Below are 18,317 nucleotides of genomic sequence, written 5' to 3'. Positions count from 1 at the left end.
TCATCCTGAAAACTGTGATTATTGATACATTCTTATGTTGCAATACCCTGTAATCTAAAGATGTTTTTAAATATTTAGCAGCAGTAGAAGTGGAATAGAAGTTAAACCATTATCACTAGTAGTTGCTCTTAGACACTTAATACATGACCTGACCTACTGAAAATACTCTTCTGATATTATTGACATTTGTTTAACCTATCACATTAATTCTTTGTAGCTCAATAAATCTGAGTATCTTCCCCCTGTATCATCAAGAAACTGGCACTGACAAGGAAAGTCAATCTGCGGCCCACACACAAATAATAGCTTTCCATTACATTTGCCATTTCACCTGAATAATTCCTGATAATCATGAATAATGATGTTATTTGACATTCTAATGATACCATGCTGTGCAACTTCAATCCATCAGTCACTGTCAGGAAGGTCAAATATTTGTATTCCATTGCATTATGCAGAGTTCATTAAACAGTTAAATGACATTATACACCTTAATTATACTTCCAAATGAAACTGGCACATATCATTTAGAGTTGAGAGTCTGTTATACATCTCCATTTAAAAAAAAAAAAAAAAAAAAATCACGATTTTGAATATTCATTCATGACAATGAAATATATTGAAAATTCAAACAATAGTTTTTCAGCTCTATCAAATCCTCATGTAAAGGTAAGTTTAGTTGATATACCTAGACACAATGTTCTTCACCGCCTAAGAAAGTTCATCATATTTTCTACTATGTTACTACGGGTTACTTCTTAGTAATCCTAATAAGGGCTCAAATACAGAGCCATAACTGATATAGGAAACTGATTATTGACTCAAGCTATCTGTACACAGGATGAAAATAAAATATTTATGTGAGAAAACAGGCAGGAAAACAAATTTTGTTGTCAGCAATATTTTCTTCTTGAAAGCAATGATTTAAAGTATCTCGGCACAACTCGAAAGCTGCTATGGTGGATCAAAACCATCATAAGAAAAGAGAAAGCAGCATATTTTTACTGTGGCATTAAAGCAGTACTATTTCATTAAAACCTAATATTCAAAAACATCAAGCTCGTCCCAGGTTCTCACTGTAAATATTTACTAGCAAACTCTAATGGCAAGTAACTTAAAAGACTTGTTTTGGATGAATACAGCTTTTCTTTTTCCTCTCATCGAAACCATTTTCCTTGACAAGAAAAAGAAAAACAATAAGGGGTTCTAAGACAGTCATTAAGTAGCCATCAGAAGCTATGTATTGATTTAAGTAGACTTTTTAAGAAATCATAGCCTTTGTGATTGTACTGATCATCTCCACTCAACCACAATCTTCTAAATGACACACACGATAGGCAGAGAAATTGAAAGATTAATACAAAGAAAAATACATTTAAAATCCACAAAAGGTACAAGTAGAGACAAGACCTTTGTGAGATTAATGTAGTTTACCGGCTTACAAAAGGCTTACTAAAATGCAACTTTCTTCTTAGCTTCAGATTGGCTGATTCCTAAATGACTCTGAGTCTAATATTAATAGACCAAACCAAGCTTTTTATCAGATCCTCCATAATTCATTTCACTATTTTATGTACAGGAAAAGAAGCAAATTCATTAGATTACAGCAGACGCTAGGTGTGTTCTTTGGTTCTTTATCTAGCTTGAACCACTGATGGGCAATGTGATTTTAAGCAATCAAAATTAACTCAGTCATGTATGATACTGGAGAAAAAGCAACCAAACACTCCAGGAGAAGAGGACATCTCCTCTGCCTGTCCCAGAACTTGCCCCAGCACATTCACAAGCTGAGTTTGATGACTTCATAGGTAGAAATCAGATCTGAAAGGTCAGTTCAAAAAAAGCAATTAATGCTTGCTTATTCTTAAAAAATGATCTTGTTTGAATCACAAGTTCAGCAAAATTTCAAGAAATCTCTTGAACATGACCTGAGTAAATAATAGGATTTCCTTCTCCGTATTAGCTTACCCTCTGTAGGGCAAAGCATGTATTTAGTACCTCTAATTTACGGAAATATAGTTGAAACAACCAAACAAATACATTTTTGGAGAATCAATTCAGACATGTAAAATAGGTTAATAACTGCCATCATATAGACCTACATGACCTAAAGAGTTTAATTATCTTTCTTTCACTGAGCTATCTTTGCTTTCTGAAGAACTGGGGAAAAAGTAATGCTTTCCTTCAGATTATCTGTTCTTTCACTGTTCTAAATCTCTCGCAGCTGCCAAAAGGTATCAGAGGGAACTGGGAAATAAGCAATAACAGCCGTCCATTTGGGGAGTTATTCCTTACTGTTTCTATGGCTTCAGTTAAAAAAAACATTTCAAGTTATTGGTAACTACTTCCAGATGCCCACAATTTGGGGTATTTTTATATTCTAAAGTAAGCCAAGCTATACTGTCATCTGCAGAGTCAAACCAATTAATTACTTTTCTACTTCCTTTTGTCAGTGCCAAATGCACCATCACATCCTTATTACCAAACACTGCACAGTGACGCAGGCCAGGCCGTGGGCATCAGTTTGGAGCAGAGTAGATTCAAGGCACTGAGCCTCCAAAGATCTCTAAAGACAATGGCACACAACATTACATCCTCAGTACTCAATGTGCCTAGCACAACTAATTCCAAAGAACGTGACGGAAAGGTGGAGACTGCCTTTGTCTTTTTTATGGGAGGGATATTTTAAACTTAATTTTCAACTGAATCCACATAAAAGTTTTAGAGTTAAATTAAGCCTCAACAATATAAAAAGGAAAAACATTTCAAGGGTAACATTTTTATATCGAGAGGCACAAAACAACTAATATCATAAAATGAAACATGCCTCTGAAATCAATCTTAAACTTTGCTAATTCAGCAAATCGAATTGCTTTCGGTATATGCGGCACACATGCTTCCCTTAAACAAAATACAGACAATCCAGTAGTAGTAACTAAAGATAATGATATTCAATTACTCAGTGTGAAGGGCAGTTTTTCCAGGTTTATCACTGTGTTGCATATATTATATATTTATATTAAAACTAATTTTGAAAGTTTTCTGGTTTGTTATTATACTGAACAAAGCAGGACTGTCATGAATATAATAAGGAAGTCACAAAGGACCTTCTTAAACAGATATTCAGATTTCTATGGCTCTGACAGCAGAGCCTTTGCAGACTGCAGCAGCTCAACTGACAATGAACAAAAATTAGATTCAAGATTTGGAATAACATTAGTTTTATATGAGTCTGCTGACTTTCATTGCACTCCAGCACTATGGGACAATAGGACAGTCAAACACCCACTGTCTCTCACGAGAAAAACACAATATGTCATTATACTTCCACATTGTTTCTCTTCCTTTTCTGTCCAGTATTCGTACTGGCATTTTCAGTTTTTAAATGAAGAACTTTTAAATACACGTTTGTAAAGGTCACATGTTCCTAAATATCTGGATTCCAACTGGAAAATATTCTACATTCCTGAGGTTTAAGAGTGCCTTACTCTTAGGCTATCTTCTACCCTTTGTGTGTAGAAATGGACAACAATCTCTGACTACTGACCCACTCGCACATCATCATGTACAACAAGAACACACATCTTGCTTAAAGAAGGACAAATACTCATCTTTTTGAAGTTAATGAAACTGCCTTCCCCCTGCCCACAAGTGGAAACAGTTACCACAGGAGTCACTCATTATCTCAGCAATGGCTTTGAAAATCTAACGTATGGCTTAAAACACCTTAACCATCATTAAAAACATTATTAGATGGGGTAAGTCATTATTTTTCTCCTCGAATTGGCAGGGATAAGGGACATAGGATATCTATGACAACTGAGAATTATATAATCTCCTCACCAATTCAGTGAAGAGATTTTAAAATTAAGTACGTATCCTTAAGTTGTGCAGTAGCTGCGCACAACAAACACTTAAGATCTACAACAGTTAACAATTTATCTTGTAAAGATTAAAAGGTTTCAAAAGGGAAGGGGAAGTAATGAGATGGAAGATAGTTATTGCTGCTGAATCCTTCGACAGATCAGATGACAATCCTTATTCGACTTTCATTATTTAAAAAGAGAAATAGAGCATCTCTCTGTGCCTTTTCAATCGTGACAAAACACAACCATCAAATCAGATTATCTTCTTTACTCTGATCTCTTGTAAGCAATCTAAAATGATCCCCTATGGACAACACTTTAGCTGAGGTACCAAGTTAAATTCATTCAGGTACCATCAATGTGATGGTTAAACATCGAGGAGGATCTGAGAAAATAGTTAAAGCTGCAATGCACATCATTGCCTTTTCCCTCATCACACACACACGCGTTGGGAAAAACGGATGAACATCTCAAAAGCAGTACTTGTTTGGAATATGTGGGCACAACAGCAATCCAACCATTGCACAGAAGGGACCTTTGCATTTCTACTGGCACTGTTAATTTCTGTGGCATAATATCAATCTATAATCTGTGTCATATATTCTTTCCTTGCAACCACACAAATTCTAGCTGGGAGTGACAGGATAAGAAATACAGAAGCACAAAAGGAAACATTTGTTAATTTCATTCATAAACAGTTACATTTCTACATACACACACATTATAGCAGAGTATTCAGTGACATGAAGTTCGTCAGACCAGACTGCATAAAAAGCAGAATTTCCAAATACAACTACTTAAACTCATATTCGTGTATAATTTCCAGTTTTATGAAACAAACAGCAATGAGGTCATATCGATGCAGTCCCAGTTATTACCTGATAAAGATCATAAATCCTGAACTAAAACCAACTGCTCTTCGGCAGCTTCAGTAGAGAGGTCAGTCATTTGAATGCAGGATGATGTTAAACTGAAGAGGAAGGGGAAGCAGCAGGGGAATTTTCAGCTTTTATTGTACAACATGAACATCTGCTCAAGAGAGCTCACTCTGAGAGGTGCTGAGGTTTATATGTTTTGATCAGAAACAGTACAAGTCAGCAGGTTACGAGGAACAGCAAAAAGTAAAATACATTAGCAAATGAGTAGCAGACTGTATGTACTTGTGCAACCTCAGAAACCTAAACATGGTATGAGTGATAAAGTGAAATACATCTGTATCAATGAATTATGCACTCTGTTTCCTACTGCAGCCTCATTTTACAACAAAGCCTCCATTGTCTGCTACGTTGATATCTAACTTTACACGAGACAACTTACTAAAACATAATTTACCCAATTACCTTGCTCAGAGAAGGTGCTGACCCTCAGCTGAAGCTCTGCAAAGCAATCACAGTGCCACTTGGAATCCCTGTCTGCGATAGTCTCACCTGCCAGTGCAAATGCACAGAAGAAAGCATTTCCTAAACAAATGAAGGAACAAAACAGCAGCTTTGGGCACACAGCAAAGTGGGAGAGACTATACGAGCTGCCTTCCCAAGCGGGCAGAGGAGGGAAGCACAGCACCGGGCATGAGTTTACTGTGCTACAGGGGTGGAGGGGGAGGAAACAGGGAGGGAAGGACTTTGTCCTGCCTAGAAAACAACAGATGCCAGAAAAGGTGAAGCCCAAAAGAGCTGGGGCCTTGCAACTCAAAACTCAGTTATTTGGCACAAGTATCCAGAAGTCTAGTACTGCTTTCAGAGTAAAAGAACTGTGTTAAAATATTCATTTTGTGAACAGTTTTCTTTAAGTTGATTTTGAAGAAATCCATAGTGGTGACTGGACTCTGTTCAGACCTCTGTGTCTGCACTCACTGGAGGAATACAGCAAATTGGATTTACCCTCAAAGGACTGACATCTACACCAGGTAGTCTGAAAAGATTAGGCTACGGCATTATTTATCACACTCTTTATGCCTTGGAGAAGGTAGTAGGATGACACACTACAGTGCACTATTCCTTCATTTCTGCATGTTTAGAGAGCATTTCTGCTTATTTTTCATGTACACAGCATGTCCTTCTTTCCCTTCTTCACTGTTGGAGGTTGTACTGGTTTTGTCTGGGATAGTGTTAATTTTCTTCATAGTACCTTGTTTAGGGCTCCGTTTTGGATTTGTGCTGGGAAGAGTGTTGATAAGTCGATGTTTTAGTTACGGCTGACCAGCGCTTACACAGCATCAAGGCCTTTTCCAATTCTCACACCATCCTACCAGCGAGTGGGCTGGGGCTGCACAAGAATTTGGGAAGGGACACAGCTGGGACAGCTGACCAAAGGGACATCCCATCCCATATGATGTCATGTTCAGCATATAAAGCCAGGGGAAGAAGAAAAGGGGGCGGACGTGTTTGAAGTGATGGCATTTGCTTTCCCAATTAACCATTGCACGCGATGGAACCCTGCATTCCTGGAGATGGCTGAACACCTGCCTGACAATGGGAATTAGTTAATACATTTTTCATTTTGCTTTGCTTGCACACACAGCTTTTGCTTTACCCATTAAGGTGTCTTTATCTCAATCCACAAGTTTTCCCCACCTTTACTCTTCAAATCCTCTTCCCCATCCCACTGGTGCAAAGTGAATAAGTGGCTATGTGGTGCTCAGTTGTTGACTGGGGTTAAACCATGACAGGGGTCCTTTAAATATAAGGAGCACAAGATGATTACCTCTGAAATTATGAAATAGCTTCTTTACATTATAATTATGGTACACTAAGGAATATTAATGTATATTTCAACAGAAAAATACTATGTTAGGCTCTGTACAGCAAACAGAAGAGATAACAGTTTAACAGTGTATCACTAGATCTGCACTTACTATTTGCAACAGGAAATTCATGTCAGATGCCTCTCAAAAATAAGTACTTGAAGAAAATACATAGTTGTATTACACCGAATAGCACAAAATATTCCAATATGCTAGAAACAATAAGCAATAAATGAAACTTCCAATTTACTTTCCAGCAAATCTATTTTCATTACAAATGGAGATTTTGCATGTATTGCATTACTTATGGTAATTGTGTGACATCTATTATGAATAACCATGTATTCTAATCATCTCTTTTAATTATAGTCTGCCGTAAGAGCAAGCCATGCAATACCTTGCCCAGACTCAGTTAACTGTGTGTGTGCTGCATATCACATTCCGATGGTCGTGTTGAGGACAAAAGGTCCTAGACATGCACAAACTGTAACAGGAACGGCTTGCAACTGTCACCTCCTTCATTAGCCAGAAACTACTTAAAAGAATTTTAAAAGCTGAATTTAAATCGTTATGTGCTGAGGAGGGAAAAAAAAAAAAATCTTTATATTCCTTTATTTTATAAAGTTCATGGTAATTGAATGCAAAGCACATGACTATCTGCTATTGATGCAGGTACTAAAGTTTTCTGTAGTGGCAAAATTACAATGGCAGCAAACACCTCCTTTGTATTTGTTATCTATTGTCCATTTGTGGCTGTTAAGTTTGGGTTTTACTCAGGTGAAAAAAATGCATAAAATTACACTTTTTTCAATAACCACACCAATTACAAATTTGCTTTCTACTAGACTAGAAAAAAACTGCTGGACTGAAAGTATTCATTATTTATGAAGAGGACTTCACAGTTCTTTAAACAAGAATGCCAATTACTGTGTTAAACCTCAAAAGGCATCACTCACTTTGGCTTTTCTGAATCCCACTTCAGTTTCCCTGCTCCTTTTCGTACAAAAGTTTGCTACCTCTTAATTTTACTTCCCTCTACATAGCTTTGCTCCTCTGTCTTTTAAATTTGACTTCTTTCATCTACTTAGGATGAGACTTTTCTCACTAAACATGTAACCAGGTTTCTTCCTATGCTAAAATACAAATGGGTAAACACTTTTTACCAGATATCTCCATCATAACAATAATAAGAACCACAAAGGAAATTCAGCAAAGTTGGTTACTACAAAACTATGGCTACAGATCAATGTGAGATACTAAGATGCTTTGCAAATTGTTAACGAGGGTAAACATGACAAACTAACCTAACACAGAGTGAAATAATTTTAAATATGAATGTAAATTTAATTAAATATTTTCAACTATAGAAAATAGGCTGCTTTCATTTAAAATAGGGTCTCAACAATTATGTGATAAAAATAAAAATCACAGCATTGGGAAGACAGTTGGCAGCCTCTAAGAAATTTGATCTTCCACAACAATCATTGGTCAATCAATCTAAAATTCAGATGGTTTACATTTTTTCATGATGACAAGGACAAGCTTTTCACACGATCTTTACTTTATGGGTATGGTGTAATTATGTAGAATAGGTACCACAGTGGTGCAACTCATAGACTAGGTTTCAAAGTTTCTCCGACATGTCTCCAGTGCTTGTAGGGACAAGCAGTTCCACTTTTAGAGAACATAAATTAGTATCACATTTTCAAAACTATACAGAGAGTGCCTCCAAAACACAAAAAGCAGTAGAGAGGTTTATGCGTAATGTGAGTTTCAATTCATTTATAAGTTCTAGTGATGATGACGAACAGGTGAACAAAAGGGATTAGATGAAAATGGAATTGGCATTTTTTAGCTGGATTTCAGCATGTGTTAGCAATGTAGCCAAGACATTTAATTGCACAGATCCAACCTATTATGACACATAGCTTAAAAGCCCATTTTTCAGAGGTGTCATTATTCCACATACAACGAGGTTTGAAGTTCACTTGAATACATCACTAATAAAAGACTGTTCATCCCTGCATGGTATTTGGTAAGATGCACCAGGCTCCAACCTCAGAGCTGCTGCCTCTCCCAGATGGGGCCTTAATACGGCTCTATTAATACCTCTTCCAATGTAGGTTGTGCCACAATCTAAGAAATTCTTATCGCTAATCTGCTGAATGCATATAAATGAGTAATTTAGTCTTTAGCTTACTCCATTTGCAAATCAGCAAGAAGGACTTTTTATTTCATTACTTTGCTTTTTTCTTTTCTATTTAAAACACTGGGACAAAGCATTTAGAATGGGATTTTCATCAACACCATTATATTAATGCAACTATAACAATGCAAACAGAATAAGTAAATCCTTCTGAAGTACATTCTTCTTCAACAGTGAGCACCTTTCAAGCAAGACATGATTTGAAGGGAAAGTATTTTTTCTCAGACCAAATGATAGAGCTGAACTCCATCCCCACAAATAAGATGGACAGACAAGCTTTTGTGCACAGAGCCCTGAATCTATTCTCTTCAGAAGCAGCATTTCTTAATGCGAGTCAAACACCATGCCTTTGTTTGTAGACTGCAAACAAAATGACTCCAGCCCTGTGATAATTAACTGGCCTCTCTATCACCACTAAATTCCAGCAGTTCGCATACACAGAGCAGAGCAGATCAGTCATTCTTTGGGCTGTTTGAGGACCTTCTCCCAGATGGCAGATACAGAACACAGTGAAGCTGATCTACAGCTTGCTGCTGCCAAGGGTGCAGTCCCACTCCTTACCTTCTGTACAACAGTTTAATTGAGCTAAAAATTATTAAGCACATGAACTTTTTTTCTTTCTCTCCTTTATGCAAGTAAACATTACAGCATTAATAAGTCATACTTGAGGGATCAGGACTGCTCCTATAAGGAAGAGTCATTGAACAGCTCTATTTGGGATCTGACGAAATAAAAAACTTGAGACTTTCCACTAATGCGCAACAGCTTCAATATAATATCTCAGAAAGAATTTACCTAATACCGACAACACAGAAAGCAAGTCTGAATCTCTTCTGCATTCCTGCTGAAGAAATAAACTCTATACCTACCCCTCATTTTCATACGAGATCCATCATTTATATCTGTTCTTCCCATTTACGATTTATTTTCTACACCAGCACAGGTCGGCCCTCTTCCTAGTACTCTCTTCTTCTAGAGTTACTAGGCATCTTGAGTAATTCATACAACTAGTTCACTCCTCATTATACCAAACAACATTTTCTGGCTCCATGTGATTCACTTGCTATCTCCAGGATCACATATAGGTTACAAAGTCTTTACCATAACTCCTTATTTCTAGCCCTTTGCTAAAGAGCTGAAATGACCATGACTGCTCCCTAGCACTGTGCTAGAGCAAACTAATAATAGTAATGCAGACAAAGCTTCTCTAACAAGCACTAAAAAGTACTTTCCCACAGGGTTCGATATGTATAATGTGTAGCTGTAACAGTGCAGTGTACGTTTTTGCAATATGTAAATACAAATTTACATATTCTGCAATAGAACAATTTTATTTTCTAAATCTTAGTTTTATGGCACATATTAACACTTGTTTAGGCTAAAACCCATAAAATTCATAATTATGTGGCATCCATACAGATGTGATAAATGTGCCATGTACAAACTAACTAAATCACCATAAACAGCAGCTCTGTAACTTTATGAAGAATTAAAATTTCAAATACATGCTAAACACCATAGTTATCAATCAAACTTGCGAGAGAACACTGCTGTTCTTCCCAGAGCCAGTGTGCTGTCTTCAATTAAATTCTGTCAGGACTGTAACTAAACTAAAAATTACTTTTAAAATATATTAACAAATAGTATTAATCAAAAGGATTATTTCTTTCTAACTGCACATCTTGTAAGAAAAGCAGCAATCATGTGTGACAATACAGAATATGTCAGTCTCAAGTGATACGGCATTTCTGACAGGGATGCTCACAAACAGACAAATCGTCCAGCAAAGCAGATGCTGTTCTTACATTGCGTGACCCTGGATCCCATCCCACCCATGCAGCAGACCCAGAACAATTACACTGCAGCTTCGGGTGTTATCATTTCTTTGAAGGAGCATCTGGTTCAACTAATGTTTTCTCTGCTCATTAATAAAAGGAACAAGCTGCAGTAACTCACAGTGCAGCACATTGTCTCAGCAACAAATAATGACCATTAACTTCATACGGCGATGAAGCTGCCAGAAAATGTCACATGCTTTGGGTTTTTATATATGGGCTATTCCCTGCAACCAGAATATTTTCTGGTGAAAAACACTAGATCTCTATGGAAATAGCAATACCAAGTAGTCCAGCAAAATTCAGTATCCAGCAGTTCAACAGTCTCTTTTTTATTTTTCTATTTTTTCTCTTTTTTTTAATGGAAAAACATTTCCATAACCAAACACAGGTGAAAACTAATTGTAAAGTTCTAATTCTAATTTATTACACACACACACGCATACGCACTTATTGAAGGAGCCACACTGTCCCCCAGAAATTTCTATTAAGTTGCTCCATCCTGAAAACCGTCAGGCCATTGTTCCCAGCTGGAAAGCCCGTTCTTTTTAATAACTAATTCAATAAACTGCTGAAAAATGCTTTGCATAATATAGTATTGCCATAGATCTCATGTTTGTCTCTGTCATTACATATTGCATTCAATCAATTTACAAATGTTGCTGTGTTCCTTTTGTGCTAGTTCTTCTTCTGGCATCCTGAACACAAATCCAAAGATCAATACCTTGTCCGCTGAAAAAAATTGGACATAACAAATGAATAATTTTATTTATAATAAAAGTCCTAGTCCCCAAATGGATTCTACTAATGTTCAGAATCATTCTTCATGTTTAACACAAGATGAAAGCAAGTACCCCGTACAATGGAATGAGAAAGACAGTGATGAAAAACACTAGTTATATTTTTTGTCATTCACAAAGTATTTATTACCATATTAAAGAGCAAAAAGTCCCTGTCAAGGAGCAGATCAATTTTCTTGAAAAAGACACTACAGTTCTGCTCTGAACTATGGAAGCAGCAAGGCTCTGAATTAAATAATTTAGGAAGACAAGTGGAAACTTAGCTCATGCTGGTCATATGAACCGATTCAGTTCATTTTGTGCCTTTTCTGAAACAACGTGTTTACTGACTACAGACACATCCCTGCACTGTTCCAGCTATTGAATAGCCACCTCTAAAACAACTGCATAGTTGTTCAAGGGAGCCACAAGTGATGACTTCCACAATCAGTCCTTGCAGAGCAGGAAACTAACAGAACTTAGAGGAAACAGGGACTCTGCCTTTCATAGCATTGGTACCTGTGTAAGCCTACAAATCCCAGCCAGCTTATACAATAACCAGCTACCTCCTCCCCATGCCCAAGCAACTGCTAAGTTGTGCACTGCATGCAGTATTCCTACCTAGACCCTTGGCTCCCCAACACTTCACAGGCATTAGCAAAACAAAATCGTACCAGTTCTGTACAAAATAGAAAACCAACAGAAAAACACACCTCTCAAAAAACCACTCTCTCATTAATCAAGATTGTCTTCAATATAATGTGCCTGGCTGCTCTGAAATAAGACAGGTAAGTAGAATCACAGAATGGTTGGGGTTGGAAGGGACCTCTGGAGATCATCTAGTCCAACCCACCTGCTAAAGCAGGTACACCTAGAGTAGACTGCACAGGAATGTGTCACAGAATCATAGAATCATTTCAGTTGGAAGAGACCCTCAGGATCATCGAGTCCAACCATAACCTAAGTCTAGCACTAAAACCTAACTAGCAAGTCCAGGTGGGTCCTGAACATCTCCAGAGAAGGAGACTCCAAAACCTCTCTGGCCAGCCTGTTCCAGGGCTCTGGCACCTCAAAGTAAAGAAGTTTCTCCTCATATTCAGATGGAACCTCCTGTGCTTCAGTCTGTGCCCACTGCCCCTCATCCTGTCACTGGGCACCACTGACAAGAGTCTGGTCCATCCTCTTGACACCCACCCTTTAGATATTTATAAACATTGATGAGATCCCCTCTCAGCTTCTCTTCTCCAGGCTGAACAGACCCAGCCCTCTCAGTCTCTCCTCATACAAAAGGTGCTCTAGGCCCCTCATCATCATCTCAGCCCACCGCTGGACTCCCTCCAGTAATTCCTTATCTTTCTTAAAGTGGGGAGCCCATAACTGGATGCAGCACTCCAGATGTGGCGTCACCTGGGCAGAGTAGAGGGGGAGGACAACCTCCCTTGACCTGCTGGTCACAGATTCCAGCTGAATGCCAGACATCCCTTCATAGTAAGATCTCAATTATTTCCTATTCAAGCATCTGCAATAATCACACCTTCCCTCAAAGAGATCGTATAACAAACAGGTTCCCAAGTTAATGAACATTGGGTGCACCCAACAGACACGGGTCTGATACTGGGGCAACTGAGGCAGCTTTCCCCAGGAACAGGGAACTCTTTCCTCACCATGAATACTACGTTCTTGCTATTCCTCCTCTCGGTTACTATTAGCACAGTTTGACTTTCAAGTGTCAAACTGAATTCACGAGATTGGCGCTGGAAAGAAATAAAACTTTGTAATGTGTTAACAGAATAAGTATGCTTTGGCATTGCTCAGATCATGAACACTGAACTCCACAAGACCATTTTGAATGATTTTTTTTCTGGAGTATATCTTCATTTTCAAAATATTACAGCAAATTCACAACTCCAATCCAACGTTCTGTTTCAGGATGGAATTTCAACGCTACCAGTTAATTAAAGCCACCACCTGGAGTGAGCTGGCTTTCAAACTGATTTCCTTTGTCTCTCTAATTCACACACATTAATATTTTATTTTCTACTGAAAAAAAAATGAAAAGGAATGTCACAAGTGTGCCAAAGACAAGGCAGATACAATTATTGCAATAAAACAAAGAAAATACACTTGTTACTGCCAGGTCTCAAGATGAATGCTGCATTATAGAGACGTTTTAAGGGCTTACAACTGCAAATTGCTCTATTTTACCTACTGTATTCTAGCCTTTGCATCAAGATCTTTTCTAATCTTTTCTTCTTGTAATGAGAAAAGGCAAGGGTTGGGTTTTTATTAGCTGAACACTTATTCAATGAAGAAACAAAGACTACATTATATATTACAACACATGAGCTATTACAACAATGTGACAGTATAAAATATGCTGCAATACTCATTATGGGATAACAAAGCTGAACTTGAGCAAACAAATGTATCTGCCAAACAGACAGCAATAACTATAACCTAGAGTTTAAAATCTTTAATTATTTAAGAAGGAAAGAAGCTTGTAATAATTAAGTTTTATAGGCTGCTTAAATTGTCATTACTAGGTGCTCACGGAACTTAAAAACAAGTATCTTTCATCTGAAACAAGGCTTTACTTCTAACAACAGATGCAATTGTTCACTGATTAATTGAAAAAAGTCATTAACTATTGTTTTTAAAACTTCCACAGAGTACAAATAACATTTTATTTACTCTCTGATCTGGAGAATGAATATACCAACAAACTGCTCAGGCATTTACAGGCTCTGCATCTCACAGTGACTGATGTGATAGTATCTTTGAGGATTATTGAAAAAGTGGAGGGGTTTTTGTTTGTTTGCATTTTGGTTTTTGGTTTTTTTGGGTTGTGGTTTGTCTTGGTATGGTGTTTTGTTGTTGGGGTTTGGTTGTTTTTTGGTTTGCCAACATGTCTGTAAATCTCATTGATTTACAACAGATACTTTAGAAACTGGAAGTTGAGAAGAACTGTTCATTTAATTTGTTAAAACGTATTGGTGAGATAGTAACATTTTTAAAGTTTCTGTAAAGTCTACACAGTTTTGCCATGCATTTATAACCAAATGATCCGATTTCTGGTACAAAGAGACACCATCCAAAGCGGGCATAGAGACAAGTTCTACATTGAACAATTATAACCTACCGAAGTGACAGGAAGAGAAGGCGGCTTCATATTTCAGAACAGACAAATTTACGGGTTTAAATACTATATTAAAGGTTACTAAATTTTAAATTATACATTAAATTATGAAACAACATAAAACTACAGAAGAACAAGAAAGTTTTCCACAAACTCTAGCTGACTTTCTTCTTTTACCAAAACACATTCAGCCATTGCCGGAGTTCCTATCAAAATTTCACCGTGGACCTCTATGGAAATGATCCATCTTGAGTATTTCTGAAAAGTTCCACCTGACACCACTGAAATCAGCACAAGTTACACAGTAGCAAAGTTTTGGCTGGAAAATATTATGCCACACTACAAAATACACTAAATAGGTACATTTAGCATCTTGCAGAATCAAGTGCCTAAACAGTTTCTAAACTGAGAATTTTACTTAAAACATGAGGCTCCTTTTTTCCTCAGGAAATGTGTACACTCTACAGATGGTTTATTTAATCCATTCCTACCTAAATTAATTGAAACAATCTGCCCAAAAAAATAAGAGCCTTTATACAGGACTCTGCTGTCATTTGAAAAATTGTGTACATCTAGCTAGGAGAAGTCGAAAATCCTCCATAAAGAAGTTACCACATCTAAAAATAAGTGACATTATTAAAAGGGAAGCAGGATGTGTTATTTAGCATAATATGAAATTTAAACAGTACCACCTCAGATACACTTTTAAATGCTTTTAGTAGCACCTGGCTGTTTATACATCTTCTGTGGTGAAAAGGTCAATAGAAATTCACCTCTAAGGTCACAGTTGCTAAGCAACTGTTTTCAGCAGTTCTGCAACACCGATCAAGCGTATTACGTTCTCCTGCCTGACTTCAGAATAAACCCCATAGCATCCTACCTGGCCTTTGAAGTGCCCCGGGCTCCTCAGGCTTTTCCCATGAGTGTGGGTGCCCATCGCCGAGATGCTGCTCGAAAGGATACGGCCTGGGACCACCGGCTTGCGGTTCACCAGGGCGAAGGAGAGCTCTGTCTTCAGGAAGACCACGTACGGCTTGATGAGGTGCTGCCCAAATCTCAGCATGATAAATGCCAATCTTCAGGGTCTGAAAGAGACAATAGTTAAGAAAATTGAGGTGTTGACTTTTCCTTTCCAAACAACAAGAATAAGACAACCAAACTGTCTAGGCAGCTTCTGAAAGAAAGTGCCTCCCGGGCTCACCAAGGCACTGGAAAGCTTGGTAAGGTTTATCTAAAAGCGTCACTTCTTTGAAGGGCTGGTGGAAAGGGCTTCTTTCCAAAAAAAAAAAAAAAATTTACATATAACCTCTTATATCCTTTTCTCATCATATTGGTAGGGCTACAAAATTCTAGGCAAATAATGTAATTTTCCCCTCTCATTTTCATTTATTCTGCACTGTATACATTTAAGTCATGTGTGCGAGGAGAAGCATGAATGGTATTTCAGATGCCCTTTGCCACAATGCAAATCAATGCACACAGAACTTAGGAAAAAAACCAAACAAACTCATTTTCTAAATCAACCTCTCCACTAAATATCTCAACTGAAGAAATATTGACAAATTAAGGAAAGCATATTTAGTAATTTTCCATCCATGCTTTCTAGTTTGAGCAACTGAAATGTGAGGATGATCAAGAGTTGTGCGCAACATTTTCTCTTATGCAAAGAAAGCCAAAGATTTCCACTTTCATTCACTAATTTTTTTCTCTCTTCCTGGTGAGGATGAAAATCCTGCTTAAATAACTAAGGCACAAGCCTAACTGGGTCTATTTTAGTTCTTTAAGCCCTGGAGTATTTGAAGTATTTAATTCAATCAGAAATATCCAAGGTGCTGCAGGGTAAAATAAGAAGTAAGGAAGAATTACATGCGACACAATACTTCAGACACATCGAAAGCATTACACTAACATTACTTTGCTTGAACCAAGTAACAAATCAGAAAATTCAGTTTTATAAGCTGCTTCAGATGGGGAAAGATACAGTTAGTGTCATGTAGGGTCTTTTGCTGCTCTTCTTTTCCTGCAAGCCTCCTGTGTTTAGTAAGACCAAATCATGGTTCTTAATCGATAAGATTTATTCCAATTTAAGGTCTGACTACTTTTATGTGCTCCAACAAAAAGTACATATAATAACCCTCCCTAAGTGCACACACTTTGAAAGTGCCTTTGAGAAGTGCTTGTTCTTTGGAAGGATGTTCTGACTTTTTCGGCAATTTGATTCCACAAAAGAACTCAACTAAATTAGAATAAGGAGAGCAGATGCATCTAATCAGGCTTTACACCAGAAAAACATGTATAAAACTTAGTATAAGGTATGGTAACCAGTCAGATGACTACACATTCAAGTAAAAAACATCCTCTAAGATGGCACCATGTCTTATTTTATTTTTGAAAAACACAGATCAAAGGATATGCTTGAGCAGACCACAAAAGAGTGGAGACTTTAACCATCCCTATTTCAAAGAACTTAAAGAGCTCTGTAATTATTTCTTTTCCCATAAAGTCAACAGAAGATTAAGTGCCTAAGAAGATGTGACCCTTACCATGTATTAATACTGAAACTTGACAGCATTTAAAAAAAAAAAAAAAATCAAGTCTCTAGCTCCTAGAAGAATTGCTTACCAGAGGAAACACCTGCTATCTTGTGCTGATGTCTGAAAAAAGTAATTATTAGGAACTTGGACCAATCTTCCTCATTTCTCTTAAGCAGTCCATCAGCAACACCCCTCTGGGGGGTTCTCATTCTCATTAAAACATGCAAGAATGTTTTTGTATGATAGGATAAAGAGACATGATTGTCTTCACAGTGAAGGAAATGTAGCTGATAAAGGAAACACATTAAATAGCCAGTACTACCATCCAGTGATGAAACTGTAAGCTAGTATCTCCAGTATTTGGAAAAACAGAAGTACCACCACACCCGCTGTTGCATCTAACAATACTATGGACAAAATAGAAGTACTACTGATCATTTCTTATTCTGTTTTTCAGGCTACTGACAATTCAACGCACTGTCAAGAGACACAGAACAGACTTAAACACAGAACTAAGACTTTGAAATAACAGATGCTGATTATAAAACATGATGCTTTGAAATTCAGTTTAAGGAGGCAGAGAACTTGAGATTTTGGTAATCACCAGGGAAAGTCCTCTGGCTGTTTGCTGCCATAAGCAAAAAACCAACAAACAATAGAAGGATAAGGTTAATGACATTGGAAAGAAGGTCTGGATCCCATGCTTCAACAACTGAGACTCCAGCGAAGCTGGAAACAGATGACCTGGTGCTTTTCTATTCTAATTATCTACCTAAATTTACTAGGGGCTCCTATGGGTCTTGCCAGTCTAATGGTGACTCTGAAACTCACTGTTAAAAACCCAATCTGAAGTGTGTGTTGCGAAATTCTTCAAGTTACAGAATGGAACAAATATTGATAATTACAAAAACCAAGGTTAAATTTTTGTTACAGGCTTCATGTTAAGGACAAGGGCATTCCCCACAGTAAAAGTTTGCTAAGTCAAAACATCACTGCAAGTAGTGGATTTGGGATGTGCAAGGACCATATTGGAGAGTTGATAAGCATTAAAAAATATTTTTAGTAGAAAAGTAATCCAATATGAAGACCTTATCCTCTCACTTAAATACCTAAATAGCCTAAATATTCTACTGCATACCTAAATTTTCCACTATCCTACCCAATATCTTAGTATCCATACAGTAACTATGAAGATTTGGAAATCTATTTAGATTTAAT

General features: G+C 37.3%; 1 protein-coding gene across 1 annotated transcript in view; it reads right to left on the bottom strand.

The window, feature by feature from the left end:
• FHIT (fragile histidine triad diadenosine triphosphatase) overlaps positions 1-18,317 on the bottom strand; it is a 555,478-nt gene that overhangs the window by 390,779 nt on the left and 146,382 nt on the right. The window contains exon 3 of the mRNA XM_065642808.1: positions 15,529-15,650. Within this exon, the coding sequence (XP_065498880.1) occupies positions 15,529-15,628 (100 nt within the window). The 5' untranslated portion in view covers positions 15,629-15,650. The remainder of the gene's footprint in view (positions 1-15,528; positions 15,651-18,317) is intronic.

The sequence above is a fragment of the Caloenas nicobarica genome, chromosome 11, assembly GCF_036013445.1.
Source record: "Caloenas nicobarica isolate bCalNic1 chromosome 11, bCalNic1.hap1, whole genome shotgun sequence".
NCBI lineage: Eukaryota > Metazoa > Chordata > Aves > Columbiformes > Columbidae > Caloenas > Caloenas nicobarica.
The sequence above is the reverse complement of the archived record's forward strand: the minus strand, read 5'-3'. Positions and strand labels throughout refer to the sequence as shown.